The 17,267-nt window shown below is 35.4% G+C and overlaps 1 protein-coding gene across 2 annotated transcripts in view; it reads right to left on the bottom strand.

Moving 5' to 3' along the window:
* LOC109098943 (cadherin-2) overlaps positions 1–17,267 on the bottom strand; it is a 139,535-nt gene that overhangs the window by 15,123 nt on the left and 107,145 nt on the right. For both annotated transcript variants that reach the window (XM_042718699.1, XM_042718700.1), the window contains exons 7-9: positions 7,223–7,479; positions 5,595–5,731; positions 1,254–1,375 (exon numbers count right to left, since the gene is read on the bottom strand). In XM_042718699.1, coding sequence (XP_042574633.1) covers positions 1,254–1,375; positions 5,595–5,731; positions 7,223–7,479 — 516 coding nt within the window. The remainder of the gene's footprint in view (positions 1–1,253; positions 1,376–5,594; positions 5,732–7,222; positions 7,480–17,267) is intronic.

Here is a 17,267-nt window from a genome sequence, read left to right as displayed (position 1 = left end):
ATTAAAAAGGATGCATTAAACTGTCAAACGCGACAGTAAAAAAAAGTTTATAATGCTATAAAACATTTCTATCTTAAATAAATGCCGTTTTTTAAAACTTTGCATTCATCAAGGATTCCAGAAGTATCATCGTTTCCAAAAAAATATTTTAAAAAGTGCATAACCATTTTCAACACTGATAATAATAAAAAATTCTGATAAATCACATGACACTAAAGACTGGCTACTAAAAATACAGCCATCACAGAAATAAATTACATTTTAAAATACATTAAAATAGAAAACAGTTCTTTAAAATGTAAATATCCCACTAATAAAACATCATTGAAATAAAACACAGCTATGTGCTCCTAGTTTTATGATCTTCAGCTGCAGCACATTGCAAGTGAAAGAGAGTTTGGAAACTGACACATCATTCTGATTGGCTGTACTTTTGTTTAATTGTGTCAACCCACATATTTTTTTGCATTCAATATGAACAGAAAAATCTGACTAATATCAAACTTAATGTGCATGTAAACCCATTCAATTTTGTTCCAGGACCAACAAGGTTAATAATAACGTTGATCCAGGACCTACTTATCCTAATTGGTGAAATAACAATAAGCTTTCATTTGACCACAAGCTGTGAAGACAGCAGAATGATGAAGACAGGGGAAAGGACATAAGCTATGACAGCTTAACAGCTGCATGCCATCCAATTAAGAGTTAAAGTAGAGACATGAGTCAGACAAGGAAAAACACTACAGAATTATGGAAAGACAGGCAATCGTAACGAATGAGAGAACTGGAATGAAAGGCAAAATGGATGAAAGCCAACAGACCAAAAGATGAGCAGATTATAATGTATATCTATGTATGCGTGAAGCATCCTGTAAATGGGAACAGCAGTGATTCAGCTGCAGGGTAATGGCAGATCTAATCAATCAGCGTGCAGGCTGTATAAATGGACACATTCACAGATGTGCACAAAAAAATGACTGAAAACTAAAACAAAACTTTATGCACCACTAAATCCATATGAACACAAAAAGCGTGAGTCAGTGAGTCTAAAGGGCTGAAGTTGTGAGAAAAGGTAATTAATCACCCATAATTCATCTGTGACAATTACCTAATTGCAGAGCTTAACAAAAGGACTCTCATTAGAGCACTTCCTGTGCTTTTACATTTTGGTGGAGTAACAAATGAACTAGTCAATGGAGACAAGAATGACCTTCTTTGCGCCCATAATAACATGTGGCTTGTTCTCTCACCTGTCCCGTAGAGGCAGAGTCACACATGGCTGTGTTGTACTGCCTGTCCAACTCGGGTGCATTGTCGTTTAAATCCAATGTTTCTACAGCAACCACCACCCTGGACACCTGGCTGGGGTTATCTGAGGTAATTGAGAGAGCAGAAAAAGGAAGTCACCAAAAATATACACACATAACACAGCTTGAGACATTTTTTGATGTGTGCTCGTCTTGAGTCTCGGCCACTGAAGGTAAACGCTCCTCTTTTAAAGTTTATCACACACTTCCATGTGCAAGTTTTTATGACAAATAATACGCTGAATAGTGACATTTTTTACAGACCCATGCTCTTTTCCAAAACCTAGGGAGCTGCCTATGGAGGCAGTATTGTAAGTCATTGTAAGCACACTCCTGATGTGAAGGCTACTGCAAAAAGTAACAGCATCACATGCATCATTTGCAGAAAATGAGAAATGTTAATGGAACAGTTTACCCAAAAACTTGAAAAATTATTTTCTGTAAGGAGTTCTTTCTTTTGTTGAATATAAAAGAAGATATTTAGAAGTATGTCGGTAACCAAACAGTTTACTGTAGCCATTGTCTTCCATAGTGTGGAAAAAAAAAAAATAATAATAAAAAAAAAAAAAAAAAAAAAATGCATGTCAATAGGGACCAGAAACTATTTGGTTATGTACATTCTTCAAAATAATATCTTCTTTTATGTTTTACATATACATCTTAGATGGCCTGAGGCTGAATACATTTTCAGCAAATTTTCATTTTTGGGTGATCTATTCCTTAATATTTTCATGGAAACATGATATACAGGATACACGTAGGCAGTGCCGGCGCTGTGGTGGGGCATTCGAGGGCCGTGCCCCCCCTAGCGGTCATTGATGCCCCTCCTACAGGCCATGGCGTGGCCCAAAAAAAAAATCCCTTTTAGTTATTATTTTAATATTAAATGTTCAAACTGTAACTTAAATAAAATAAAATAAAAAGAATGGGGAAAATGCATAATTTTTGTTGTTCATGGCACGTTACTAGGCTTCGTCATGGTGAATGCTTATTGGTCGCCGAGTAAACTTGTTACATTTGATTTGCAGCGCGCGCGCGCAAAAATCCATTTCAAGTTGAAGAACAGTTTGTCCGTCTATATTATAGACAGTTGGTTAGCAGCTAATTTAAAAAAAGCAGGTGAATTGTTGATGAATGTTTGTGGGTTCTAACTGCATTTGTGTTTTATACTTGGCTGTCTGTAAAGATATATGGGCTTATGTTTCATTTCTGCTTGGTGCGTGCATAAACTGCTGCGAGGAGTGTAACCCAGGTTAAAAAACAAGTATTAGCATAAAGTACTAGCAGAATATACATTTATTTTTGTCCTTTATTTATTTTGTTTAGAAAATGAGTCCTTTAGAGTATTTAAAGTCCTTGAAACCCTAAGAAAAACGGTGTTTAAAGAAATTATTTTATTTGTTGAAGCACACTTTGTATTTTCTGTATGTTTATTTTTTTCCATTTCCTGTATTTTATTTTATCTTTTATCTATTTCTCAAGTTCTACAAAATTTGCATTCTACGCAAATCAAAAACTAAAAAAATCAGTTAAACATTATACCTTGTGTGAGTGGCTCATTATTGTTCTGACATCCTTCTCTGCAGGCGAATTTTAGTCTTCTGATTTAATTGGTCCATACGCAGACATTTGTATGATGATGTCCAACTCGTTTTATGAAGAAAAAAGCCCTTAAGTTTTCAGAAACATCTATACGAAAAAACTTTGTCTGATGGGGACTTTTTTTGCCCGGTTTTTCAAAGCTTCAAACTGATTCAGTGTTTTTTTTTTTTTTTTTTTGTTTTTTGGTCGTCGTAATTTGTTAATTATTTAAGTATAAAAATATATAGCTATTCATTGAAGGCCTATTTTATGTTTTTTTTTATTTAGCCTATATTATATTTATATTATTATTTTCTGTCCTGTTCTGTTGTTTAGGCTATCTGTTTCTGGGCCGGGTTTCCCGATATCGATGTAGCCTAGCCTGTCTTAGCTCTTAAAAGCGCTCTCTACATGCAAGGTTATGAACTTTAGCCGCAATTCCTCGCGCGTTTCCCAAAAATGTACATTTTCCCCAAAAATGTAGGCTACTGAACTCGTAGAACGCGAGAATAGGTTACATTTTGCTGACGTGCTGAACTAGGCTATACTAACCTTATATGGAATCGTATTCTGAACGTTTAACCTAACAATCGTCATCTTTTGTGTATTAGGAATCAAGACAGGTAAAAAAAAAAAAAAAAAAAAAAAATTATATATATAGTAACATTCTATATAGATAGATCATTGGAGCTAACATTCTAGGGTAGAATGTCATTCTATTTAGATCATTGGAGCCGTATCCGGTCCGCAAACAGCAAATTTCAGCGCTGTCTTCTGTTCCTCTTTTAGATAAAAACCTATATAGATTCTATATAGATCTTTCAGATTTAGGTCTGGATTTCCATGCTACTATGATGTTGCCAATGCGTCAAAAAAATATTTATCAAACGACAGTGCCCCCCCGCCGATGATCCAATGCCCCTCCAGTAGATCTGCTCTGACGCCGACTCTGCACGTAGGATTCTTTGATTAACAGATTTCAAAAGAAGAACATTTATTTGGAACATAAATAGTTTGTAATACATGTCTTTCACCTCACTACGTTTTGTAACAGAGTTTCAGCAATATTCTACATGAATGGCTTGTCATGACAAATAAACAGCTTTCAGTAGCTTTTAATTCAAAATATTTTTCAATTAGCATATTGGTGCAGTTTAGGTTGCACCGGAAAACAAACTTAATGGATTGGTGTTAGCCTAAAGAGAAACTGAAGCATTCTGTCTCTCTCGTTATAATTTAGTCCTACACACTTGCCTGTGGTTTGGACTGCTTTCACACAAATGTCTTGGACTGGATCCACACACACACATCGAGCTGTGACATGATGTTGTGGATTAGTGCCCACTGCTTTACATTACTGGGAAGAGGCTTCGCATACAATAGCCATAAGGCCTCCTTGAAGCTGCTTTGACCTACTTTCCAGCCTATAACACAGCACCATAGATCCTCTAGTAACATGCCATCTCCCTGAGCAGTACAAATTCAATGTATGTTTAAATGGTTTAATCCATGCATACATAATAATAAGTAAATCATAACAACACAAATCCATTAAATCTTAGCCATTGATATTGCAACCTTATAAACTGACAGTTTCGAAAGAACAGGACATGATGTAAAGGGTGTGATCAGGAATGTTGCAAAACGGACTTGAACTTATCACTAGGACATGGTGGCATGGACATTTTCAAACAGTATTAAGCATTCTTGACCTAATGATCAGCATGCCATACTTGGACGATCTTCATGTCAGTGTACCCTAGGGAGTAATGAACTATAAATAGCAAAGCTAACACTTTCCAGTAGTGACAGTAGCTCGGCTGTTTTCAAAACAGTACAGCTTTTCCAGTAACAAGCTACTTTGAAACATGCAGTGGTGTAATGTGACAAATCACTGTTTTTAATGTCACATTATATTGTGCACACAGCTTTACAGCCGAGCAAACAGAGGCATTAATCTTATGTGCTCTCATGAACTGTATTCTATCCTCAATATACTAACCTTGGGAGTCCTTTTAGAAAACTAAACTTAAACATACTAAAATAAATTGATTAAATAAATTAAATTTAAATAAACATACTGAAAATACTTGAATATACTTATTTTTTCTCTATAAAAAGAGGCAGTGATTTGTGCACAAAGACATGATTTGATGATTTGTTTCTTTTCAAACTGGTTCATTTCCATGAACTTTCCAAAAATAAACCATTCACTGATTCATGTCTACAGTAGGTGCAGCAGTGTTGTTAATCTTAACTAAAACTAAAAAAGAAAAAATGAAATGAAAGCAAATTAAAGCTACATAAAAAATATACATATAAAAATGGAAAACTAAAAATTTAAAAATAAAAGCTAATTCTAAATAAATAAATAAATAAATATATATATATATATATATATATATATATATATATATATATATATATATATATATAATATATATATATATATATATATATATGCTGTTGTTGTATTAAACTATGTTTAATCACACTAATCAAGATACACTCATTCAATGATTCAATGAAACTTCTGAGCTCTGATTATATTATATAACCGGGCAAACAATAAATGGATATTCATCCAATAAATTATATAACTGTATAACTGGATAATTAACTAGCCTCTGTATAATTAGCTACTTTTATTTGTAACTTACTGTAGCTCACTACTTCCCTAATGCTGTGACTGTGTGTATGTACCTCTCTGTGTGGCAATGATGCTGATATTGTGCCACTGCTCGTGCTCACGATCCAGCTCGGTCACTGTAGTGATGAGCCCAGTGTCTGGAGTGATGCGGAACAGAGCTTCTGGGTCAGACTGAGGATCGATGGAGAACCTGAGGGAGATAGAAGATAAAAAAGACAAATGGAGAGGGAGAAGCATGTAGCATACACAAGAGGTGAGCAGATGCATGAAGCCCCGGCTCATCAGAAAATCTGTCATTCAGGAGCTACTTTAAGCCAGTGGCGGAAAACAATAGAGCCGTGATTGGCAAAGTAAGAATCCTCAGATCCCTAACAAGGCACAGTTAAAATAACTGTAGTCCACTGGTATGAATATTGATCATTGGGCTTTTCCACGTGGAAACAAGCAAACACGTCTTGTAACATGAATTCCCTGAGCACTGTGATAATTTTTTGAAGTGTTTTAACACAGGACACAAAATAGCACACAACCATAATTAATTAATGACATCATGGCTCTGTTCCAAAGCCTAATAAGCTCTCTACCCGGGCGGCTGCTTTAAGCATCCCAGGCACGTTCCTGATGCGGAGGCTGTTCCAAACAACAGGCAGCAAAATTATGCTGCCTTTTTAGATTCCTCACTAGAGCCAAATTCTAAAGCAGTGTGTGTTTCCACTGTTAATAACTTAACGAATTTAGCAGTTTATTTTATATTTACATTTTTAAAAGATGCCATGTACATTTATGACACAATACTTTGTGTTTTATTACATCAGCATTAATTAATTACAGTTATCACTGCTGTGTGAGTGTTTCTAATAACGGCTAATTTGACATCTTTCTCTCCTCTGACCAATGTGATCCATTTCTTTAGATATGCTATTGTGAACTTTTCCTAAAAATAAATAAATAAATACCTAAATACACACACAAACATAAATATATATATATATAAGGCAAGTTAGCGCGTTATTATCGTGTTAACGCATTAATTAATCAATGCTGACAAATACTGTATTGCGCATTAACACAGTTTTTTTATTATTATTATTTTGAAAGTCCGTTGCTCACTGGCTGTTAATACACAGACAAACCATGGGTCACAAGAGGGGTGGGATGCTGATCAGTACTGGCTTGGGATGGGAGTCATAACACATCTCAACCAATGAGAGCATTTGGGGTGGGCCTAAATGTGATTAAGACTGTAGCAGCGCTCACATGAACGCTCCCGATAAAATTATTTAGGCTAAGTATCAACATTCACAAACCACTGTTCACTATTAAGACTATTAGAGAAGCGTTCTCGCTCAAAAAAAAAAAAAAAAAAAAACATAAAATATAAAATATAAAAATAAAACTATATATTTTTATTAAAATAAAATATTAATAAAAACGATAATAGTATCTCAGTGATACTAAAATAAAACGACACTATAGAAGTTAGTAAATTATGAGGACTTCTGCTTCTGAGAACTACGGAAATGTGAAAAGAGTCCATGAGCTCAGTGAATATTTTCATCCAAGATGGTGCATGAAGTCATTTTATACAGAAATTAATAGTACTAATAAATATGTTCATATAATACATTTAATACATACTACAAACACTACATTCAGTCTAGTGGAAGTATGCAGCCTGTACCTGATGTTGTTTGTGAGCCCTGTATCTGGGTCCACGGCGCTGACCCGTCCCACTGTGCAGGTCGGTGGGCAGTTCTCAGACACATCCATTCGGTAGCGTGCCCGTGAGAAACGAGGGGGCTCATCTGCATCCAGCACGGCCACTCTGATCGAAGCACGGTCTTTAAAGGGCCCACGCCGAAGGAACCGAGGGTCCACGATGGGGTTCAGAACCTCCACCGAGAAAGAGTAAGAACTGCGGCTCTCATAGTCCACTGCCTGTAAACCAAACAAAAACATGAGTATGAAACATAAATGTAATGACAAGACCGAAATGCTCATACTGTCCACATTAGCACCACAAATGAACATATCACACTCACCACGTCACTGGCCATACCACACACATTAAATAATCACTGATGGATTATTGAATGGCTCTATTGAACATTTGCTCAAACCAGCAGGTGGCCCTGGTGAACTGCAGAAACAGTGGTATTGTTATTGATAAAAAAAAAAAAAAAAAACTTAGACTAGTTGTTTTTGTTTACTGAGAAAAAACAACAACAAAAACAATATAAATATTACATGATAAAATCCAAGAAATAAATTCAAGCTGACATACTAAAACGGAAATAAAAATAAAGATAGATCGAAAAAAAAATCAACAAATGATAAAAGGACATAACAATAACTAAAACAAAAATTCAAATGAAAATATAAAAATATAAAAATAAAAACATTAAAAATATGAATAAATTCAATTATGATATATAAATAATACCAAAATAACACTGAGCAAGAGTGCACATTTACTACGACTCTTTTTGTTTTATTTTTTATTAATTATTTTTATTTTATTAATGATTGTTTATGCCAATAACCAAGCAACTGTAATTATTCATATAACTATAATTATTCTATAATTATTTTTATTCCAACTATAATTATCATTATTATTTAATAATATTATAATATAATAAATGTGTAAACTATGTATATATATTATATATATATATATATATATATATATATATATATATATATTATATACATTAATGTATAAAATATATAAAATACAGCATAACTTATTTATTATTAATAATGTTTATTAATACACAATAATTGTCACAATAAATATAATTAATTGATATATTACTATGAAATATTAGCATATAAATATTAATGTTGATTAAAATCCATGCATAATTTAAGCCAGCAAGTTTCAAACAACATAAAAATTACAACCAACAGAATCTATTACAGGAAAATAAAAAATAAAATAAATGTACTTACTATAAGATGCAAAAGGGTGATAGAACTGAACTGAACAACATGATAGTTCTTGGAGTGAAGCAAGAAAGAAACCCATCTGCTATGATAATACCTAATCAAATTGATATGCTTTTGGTAATGTTGCTTGTGTTTGTAATATATGCTCCTACGATAGCAACTGCATGACCTGAAAAGGCTGTTAAATTACAGTGGATAGAAACTGATGGGATAATAAATAAAGCAGCCAGTTTGCTATGCGAGTGGAAAATGCTGTGGAAAATGTGGTGCCGATGGATCTTTGACATGCAGTTTAAACTTGAAGTGAGCAGTAAATAAAAGTTGATCGCTCTGACTATAATCAATGAAGCTGTCTAAACCACAAGCTAGTTTTGTTGAGTTGCTTTCGGCAATAATCCATGCCCAGGGCATGTCAACATCACACTCCAGCCCTGTCGACAATGGCTTTGCTTCTGAACTACAAGCCACTGTACGCTATTCCAAGAATAGCATAATTTGACAGACTTTAATTACAGGGTTTTTTGGATATCAGTCTCTTGAAATGCAATCACGCTCTCTGATGAGGTTGGCCATGATATTAGCAGGATCAGGGCCCAGCATTTATTGTATTGTGACGAGTCTTGGGATCTGGATCTGGATCTGGCACTGGGAGGGTTGTGTGTGAAGCTGGCACACCAGGAATGGGTAATGGGCTGGTTTTGGCAAGAGCAGCTGGATTGGGGCTCAAGGAAGACAGAAATGACTGGCTCATTATGACGGTCACTTTTTTTATCCTCTATTCAATTGCACACACACACACACACACACACACACACACACACACACACACGTTCACACAACACTTGGCCACTCTCTCCTAATGCAAGACCAAGTTGAGGTTGGAAGGAGTCAGTGGGGCACACAATGTGTTTGGCCTCGGTTTCCTCTGACAGGCTGAAGGACAGACTGAAATGAGATAAATTAAACTGTGCTGACTGGAGGACATCAGATCACTGTGGTCACTATAAATCTCTGCTACTTTCTATCACACCAGAGTTGGACTCTTCATCTTAAGGACTCTCATAAACATGGTCTGGGATTCTTTACTTGGTATCTTGGCCTGGCTCTCAAAACTACAGGCAATGATCTTGGATTATGGTCAAGAAGTCATTTATAGAGGTGATTAACTCAATTGTAGTTCACTGACGTGTACAAGGAATTAGCAGAAAAAAGAAAGTCATGTCTAAAGTTGCTTGATGATTAATAAACGACGACATCATTTTATTTTTAAGACCGAAAAAGACAAATATTTGATTATTTCAAATGAAATATTTCAAAGTCTCAGACCATCCACTGTATTGGAGTATTTAAACAAGAAATGCCATTTTGGCGCTGTTTAATGTAGAGTGACAGATCACTGTAGCGCCTCAGTTCAACTGATCATCTCCTCCACATTAATACCAGCTTCGGCACAAAATAAACATGACTAAACTTCCGAAGGTAAGTTAAAATAAAGAGTATAACTTTACAATCTGTTTCCCGTCTCATGTAATCGCTCAATCAGTGATTTAGCCGCGTAAAGACCTCAATATAAAGTCTTGTAAACAGTCACGTAACGTCACATTCACCTCAGATACAAACATAAACATGTCGGTGACCATAAACTCATTAGTCAGCCAGAAAAATAAACTGTAGAAAGGGGTATTTTGCTAAATATATGCACAATATAACATATTCATTATAATTTTTAATATTCTTATGTTTAATTTATGTTTGAATAAATCCACCATTTAAATGTTTATATTAAAAAAAAAAAAAAAAAACGAATTTAAGTAAAAAATATTATTATGTAGGCTAATTGTAACTTTATTATTTTAAAAACTTAATTAAATGTAATTTTAGCAGTTGTAGGCTAGCTTACAAATCAGTCAATTTTAACCTTTAATATTATAGTAACGTAGTACCAAATGACTCTAGTGTATATTTTACAGCATTAGTTGAGAGATTTTTTTTCCTTGAGAGAATTTGGCAAGTACTGTTACTGATATACATCCAAAATAATCGATATTGAATCGAATCAAATTGGTAATCGAATCGAAAGCTTGTGAATGAGAATCGACTCGAATCATGAAATTTGTGTCAAAACCCAGCCCTAATATTTATTACATCAGGTTTTTTTGGATAATGTAGCACTCATAATTGATGAGGATAAATATGACAATACATATCAAGTATGATACAATAGGGTTAATTAATTATACTTGCATTACTCTAATTTAGTTTCAAAACATAGCTATTAATCATAGCTTCTGTGAAGGCTTTTCATTAGACATAACATGGCTGCAGGGATTTGCTCCCATTGTCAGTGAGGTCAGGCAGTGATGTTGGGCTATGAGAACTGGCACACAGTCAGCGTTTCAATTCACCTCAAAGGTGTTCAGTTGGGTTCAGGTCTTGGCTTTGTGCAAGTCAGTCAGGTTCATCCACACCAGACTCAGCAAATCATTCTTAATGCACTTTGTGCACAGTGACATTGTCATTCTGGAACAAAAAGGCCTTCCCCAAGCTGTTGCCACAAAGTTGGAAGCACACAACTGTCGCATTACAACTAATTCATGCTCTGCATTTAACCCATCCAAAGTGCACACACACAGCAGTGAACACACACACTGTGAACACACACCCGGAGCAGTGGGCAGCCATTTATGCTGCGGCGCCCGGGGAGCAGTTGGGGGTTCGGTGGCTTGCTCAAGGGCACCTCAGTCGTGGTATTGCCGGCCCGAGACTCGAACCCACAACCTTAGGGTTAGGAGTCAAACTCTTTAACCATTAGGCCACAACTTCCCCGGATGACTTATGAAGAATCATGTGATACTGCAGACTGGAGTAATGGCTGCTGGAAAATCAGTTTTGCCATCAAAGGAATAAATTAAATTTGAAAATATATTAAAATAAAAAACAGCTATTTTAAATTGCAAAAATATATCAAAATCGATCGAAGCATCCTTGATGATAATAATAATACCTTCAAAAAAAAATCAAAACAAACAATACCAACAACACCAATCATAAAAAAAATATACCACCTCACAAAAAACAAAACAAAACACACTCTGCTATGAATCTATAGCCTGCAACAAGAAAGAAAAAATAAAAAATTAAAATAACCACAATATATAGGACACATTAAAAACAAAAGAACACAAAAAGAAAAGAAACAAAAATAAAGATAAAGAAAACAAAAAAAAAAAAACAGAGAGTCAAGCCAAGAGAGAAGAGGAGGGATAAATGGAGAGAAAAGGTTCCTAACAGGATCCCATTAGAGGCAGAGAGAGACAATCTGTCTGAGGAGGAGAGATGTCACTTACACCTGTGAGCACACCACTCATCACCACATCCCTTCCTCTCGGAGCACACACTCTAATCACGCTGCAATCAGTCTCCTCTCCCTCCCTTTCTCATCACTCCATCACCACGCTCATACACCCCTCCTAGTGGCGCGGCGGTGAACGGTCTGATACTGACATCTAGAATACACACTCATCTCTCTCTCAGGCCTGTTTATAATAAACCTGGCTCTAAATTGAATTGAATCCACAGGCTGGTTTATGCTAGTTTATGCTGATCTAGCTATAGGGGACTTTTTTGTATTATTATTATTATTTAAAAGTTGCTTTTATCCAAAGTTTAGTTGAAGGTGAAATCAGTAAATTCTCATTCTCTCTCCAGTTTCACTTTACAATTTCTCTTTTAAATGACTCTCCAGTGGAATAGCAATTATGGGAAATTAATTAGGCTCTCTATATGGTCCACTAGTCAGTTATATTACGCTATATTCCATAACGCCATATGGCAGGTCATATAACTTTTCAAGCATTTGATCTTTGGAGAGATCTGAAATGAGATAGCTGTAGCTTTGAGGAAAATATGTAAACTACCATTACAAATTTCATTTATTTCATTGTCTTTTCTGCTTAACAAGGCTGCCTTCATTTGATCAAAAATACAGTAAAAACAGCAATATTGTGAAATATTACAATTTATTTTATTTTAAAAAAAAATTTATTCCTGTGATGGCAAAGCTGATTTTTCAGCATCATTCATTGATTTTCACATGATCCTTTGGAAATCTTTCTAGTATGCTGATTTGGACCTCAAGAAACATTTCTTATTATTATCAATGTTAAAAATAGTTGTGACGCTTAATACGTTTGTGAAAATCGTGATACATTTTCCCCCACAGTTCTTCGGTGAACAGAAAAGAACAGCATTTATTTGAAATAGAAATATTTAGTAACCATATCAATATGTCTTTACTGTCACTTTTAAACAATTTAACGCATCCTTGCTGAACAAAAGTTGTAATTTCTTAAAAAATAATAATAATAATAAATAAACAATCATAAGGGTCAATTGTTTGAAATTAAGATTTAAACATCATCTGAAAGCTGATGTAAGCTAAATAAGTTTTCCACTGATGTGTGGTTTTTTATGATAGGGCAATATTTGGCTGAGATACAACTATTTGAAAATCTAGAATCTGAGGGTGCAAAAAACAAAAACAAACAAACAACAAAACAAAAAAAAAAAAAAAAAAAAACCTGAGAAAAGTTGTAGCATTTAAGGTTGTCCAAATGAGGTTCTTAGCAATGCTAATTAAAAATTTAATTTTGATATATTCACAATAGGATATTTACAAAATATCTTCATGGAACATGATCTTTATTTAATATCCTAATGATTTTGGCATAAAACAAAAATCAATCATTTTGACCCATACAATGTATTGTTGGTTATTGCTACAAATATCTCCGTGCTACTTATACATGTAAAGAATAACTGACGACGGGCCGTTGAATCCTTTCATAATGCACACCTGAGGCGGTAACATTAACAAATCAAAGCATCAAAATAATAACGAACAGTCAAAAAAACTACTAACAACCACCTCATCAACAAATAAATAATAAACGACGACCCGTCCAATTAATAAAAAAAAAAATATTTTTTTCTAATTTTTCTAATAATTCAACGACCTGGAGTCAATTATTCCGCTTATAGGCTACTACGGTTACCACACCTCAAGACATCATCAGATGATATATTTAAAGGGATTCGTGGGTTTTTGTACTTAAATCGCTATTGTGAGTAGGATTATTTCTTCTGCAGCTCATCCAACGCCTCTTTTGCTGGTTCCAAAACATCATTTTAAAGCTGGTAATGGAGGCTTGAGCCGTTGATAGCATTCTAATGCAGTTATTAATGAAGTTATTAGAAAGAGAGGAGAGAGACGCACAGAGAAAGAAAGCGAGGGAGAGATAGCTTGTGTGAATTAGGCTGCAGCAGCATCTCTAAACAGCGCGGTTATTACCTCGCTAGTGAGAAATGTCATGTATATTTACTTTCGGAAAATCGTCTGTAGTGTTGTTGTTTTTGTTAGTCCTGTAATTTCCGTTATTATAGTTTTACTATGCGAAGTGATATGGAACTGTAATGCGGTCAAGAGAGCTGCCTGGAACTACATTCGCCGTGCGTTTCCCAGAAAATAACTGCACACCTAACGTTCGTCAGCCAATCAGATTAAAGCATTCAACGGCCCATAGTATAAACGGTTTTACTGCATAGTCAAGTCAAGTCAAGTCATCTTTATTTATATAGCGCTTTAAACAAAAAAGATTGCGTCAAAGCAACCGAACAACATTAATTAGGAAAACAGTGTCAATAATGCAAAATGACAGTTAAAGGCAGTTCATCATTGAATTCAGTGATGTCATCATGCAGCTCAGTTCAGTTTAAATAGTATCTGTGCAATAATTTGCAATCAAGCTCAACGATATCGCTGTAAATGAAGTGTCCCCAAACTAAGCAAGCCAGAGGCGACAGCAGCAAGGAACCTAAACTCCATCAGTGACAGAATGGAGAAAAAACCTTGGGAGAAACCAGGCTCATACCTGCCAGCCAATCAGAATCCAGTATTTAGACAGCCCATGGAATAAATATGTATAACCTTATTTAAAATATGTCTCTCATTCCCAAAGCACTACAACACAAAAGTAATTAATCCATCTCACAAAAGAACATGGTCTAAATGAATACAATTGAACAGAGGGCTAAATTGCTCAAAATAACAATAGCATCATCTGTCTCCGTACTATTTTACCCCCACACAAATGCTCACACGCAGTCACAAATTCATGGTCTGCCCTCAAGACTGGTGGTATGCCACTGCACATATGTGTGTATGTGCTCGTGTGGGTATTCGGATCTATTCTCTTCATGAATTTCTGATTTCGCTCTGTTTTTCTTTCTGTGCACACACATGTTGGCTCTGTGCTCGAAATCCTCTGATTTGTCCTCTGCATGTCTTTTGCATGCAAATGTATGTGCGCAACTGCATTCATTCAAAGGTAACAGGCATTCTTGAATCAGGTTGTCTTCCTGACACCTGATTCACAGCCGCTCTCTTTCTTTCCCTCTCCCTTGTGTTTTAATACGACTCTGGGACGTTAAGCCCAGATTAGCATTGAAGCAATTCACACGCTACATTCTAACAATGTACTGCTTCCCTGCACTCCCTCCTTAGTCTCCCCTTCATTCCTTGCATTCTTAAACCTTACAAGCCCACATCTTCAAGTCCAAAAACCAGGTTCGGATTCAATATTCCACCTTGACATCAATACTGGTTCAAAACATTCCATCCCGCCAATTCTTTTCATTCTCACTATAATTCTTACTCTTTTTCCCACAGTCCTTCATTGCTCCTTCAATCACGATTTCTTTCGATCTCTCCCTCTTTGTCTCAGAGAAGATTAACGCAATCTCTCCTCTCAGAGAGAAAACAAATCGATAATCTGGGCAGCACCACAAGTTGATGACCGTGGATTAGCTACATGGTTAAAGTGAGAACAACTAAGGGAAATAACTAAGGGAAGACAGGTTTACAGCATCCACAGCTGTTTCTAAAACCGACACAATGAATGACACAAACAACAGCAAGGTCATGAGTCTGATTCTCAGGGAACACACATCCGGATACAAATTGTGATGCATGCACTGCATAAATGTAAATATACTGCAAGATTTGAACCTGCAATCTTCAATTCTGTATCCCCAAGGAAATTCATGTCCACCGGCCTATGTTTAATTCATAGCAACCTATTTATTTGCAAAGGAAAGAAATGTCAATCATTCAGCTCAAACCTTCAAATTGTTGCACCACTAGGTGGCACTGTTGGAAAACTGTAGTGTACAGGGCTATAGGGCTACCGTTACAAAAAGGTGTTTAATGCTACTTTAGCATCAGTCAGTCTCTTTAAGGACAGTTGGTTGTACAACACTACCACAAGAGATCACAGATGTGGATCTATTGCCGGCATATTAAATATTCAAATGTACACAGGTCTCTTCCATCATAACCCTGTGTAATGCAGCTCTCTCTATTTCTCTCTCTCTCTCTCACACACACACACACACACACACACACAAACTCATAAACATAAACACAGACTTCCAGCAATCTGCATACGCTTAATCAGAGCAGCATGCCATCCACCAGCCCACACAAACACACACGCGCCGTTCTGTCTGGATAATTATGCCTGTGAAAATTCACTTTGTGTTGATTAGTCTAAGAACAGTGAATAATGCTGTGTAATGCCAGCGTGGGGACAAAATGTTAAACGAATAGTTCACCCAAAGATTAAAATTCTGTCATCATTTACTCATCCTCACGTCGTTTCCAACTGTGTATGACTTACTTTCTTCAGTGCAATACACAAAATGAAATTTCTGAAGAATGTCCTGAGAACTGCAATGAAAGTGAATAAAATGAATGTAATTATGGTGGGCTGAAAAGTTCTAAAATGACAAAAACACTTTCAAAGTATGAATAAAAGTGTTCCATACCTCTTATTTTATAACTTTTCTGAAGCCATACAATAGCCTTATGTGAGAAACAGGCAAAAATTTAAGTAATTCACAAATGTGACGTGTGTCAATTCTGACACCTTATGAAAATTAACCATGGTTTTATTATAGTAAAAGTGTAGTCACCATGTTTTTTTTTTGGCGTATTGATTATCATTTGTATAACCACAGTTACAACAAATACCATGGTTAAACAATGATTAGTGTAGCAAAACCACGGTTAATTTGTGGTTACCATGGTTTAACTAGTAACCATGTTTTTTTGGCTTTATTTGTGGTAAAAGTTAAAACCATGGTTAATTTTCATAAGGGACGCTAGAGCGCATGCGTGCGAGTTGTAGTATGATTCCTGCATAAGTTAATACAACCGGATCTAATTTCAGTAGATGATTTGCACCATCATCGTATATCGACTTTCCTTAAATGTATTGAGAAAAGCCCTAACAAATCTGACTCAGCTTGACTTGAATAAATGACACTTGCTAATCGGATCTTTTCAAGGAATCGGTTGATCCAATGCACAAAACGCGCCTGAATGATTCATTCAAGAATTGGTCCGATTATCCAGTTCAACTCACAGACTCAATTGATCACATCAGTCAACAGCTCTCTGGAGAGGACGATTAAGAGTGAATAATTACATAAATGTCGATCTACTCATTAAGTAAAGCAAAACATAAGTCTTTATTGCACACAATTGGTATGGAATACTTTTACGCTGATTTGTATCATTTTTCAAGCTTTAAATCTCCCATTTATTGTAATTGCATGCAAAATTAGTGGCTGGTAAATTATTCAAAATTTCTCCTTTTATGTTCCACGAAAGAAAATAAAGTCAAATGGGGTTTGTAACGACTTAAAGGTGAATA

The sequence above is a fragment of the Cyprinus carpio genome, chromosome B2, assembly GCF_018340385.1.
Source record: "Cyprinus carpio isolate SPL01 chromosome B2, ASM1834038v1, whole genome shotgun sequence".
Lineage (NCBI taxonomy): Eukaryota > Metazoa > Chordata > Actinopteri > Cypriniformes > Cyprinidae > Cyprinus > Cyprinus carpio.
Note: the sequence above shows the minus strand (reverse complement) of the source record. Positions and strands in the feature narration are given on the sequence as shown.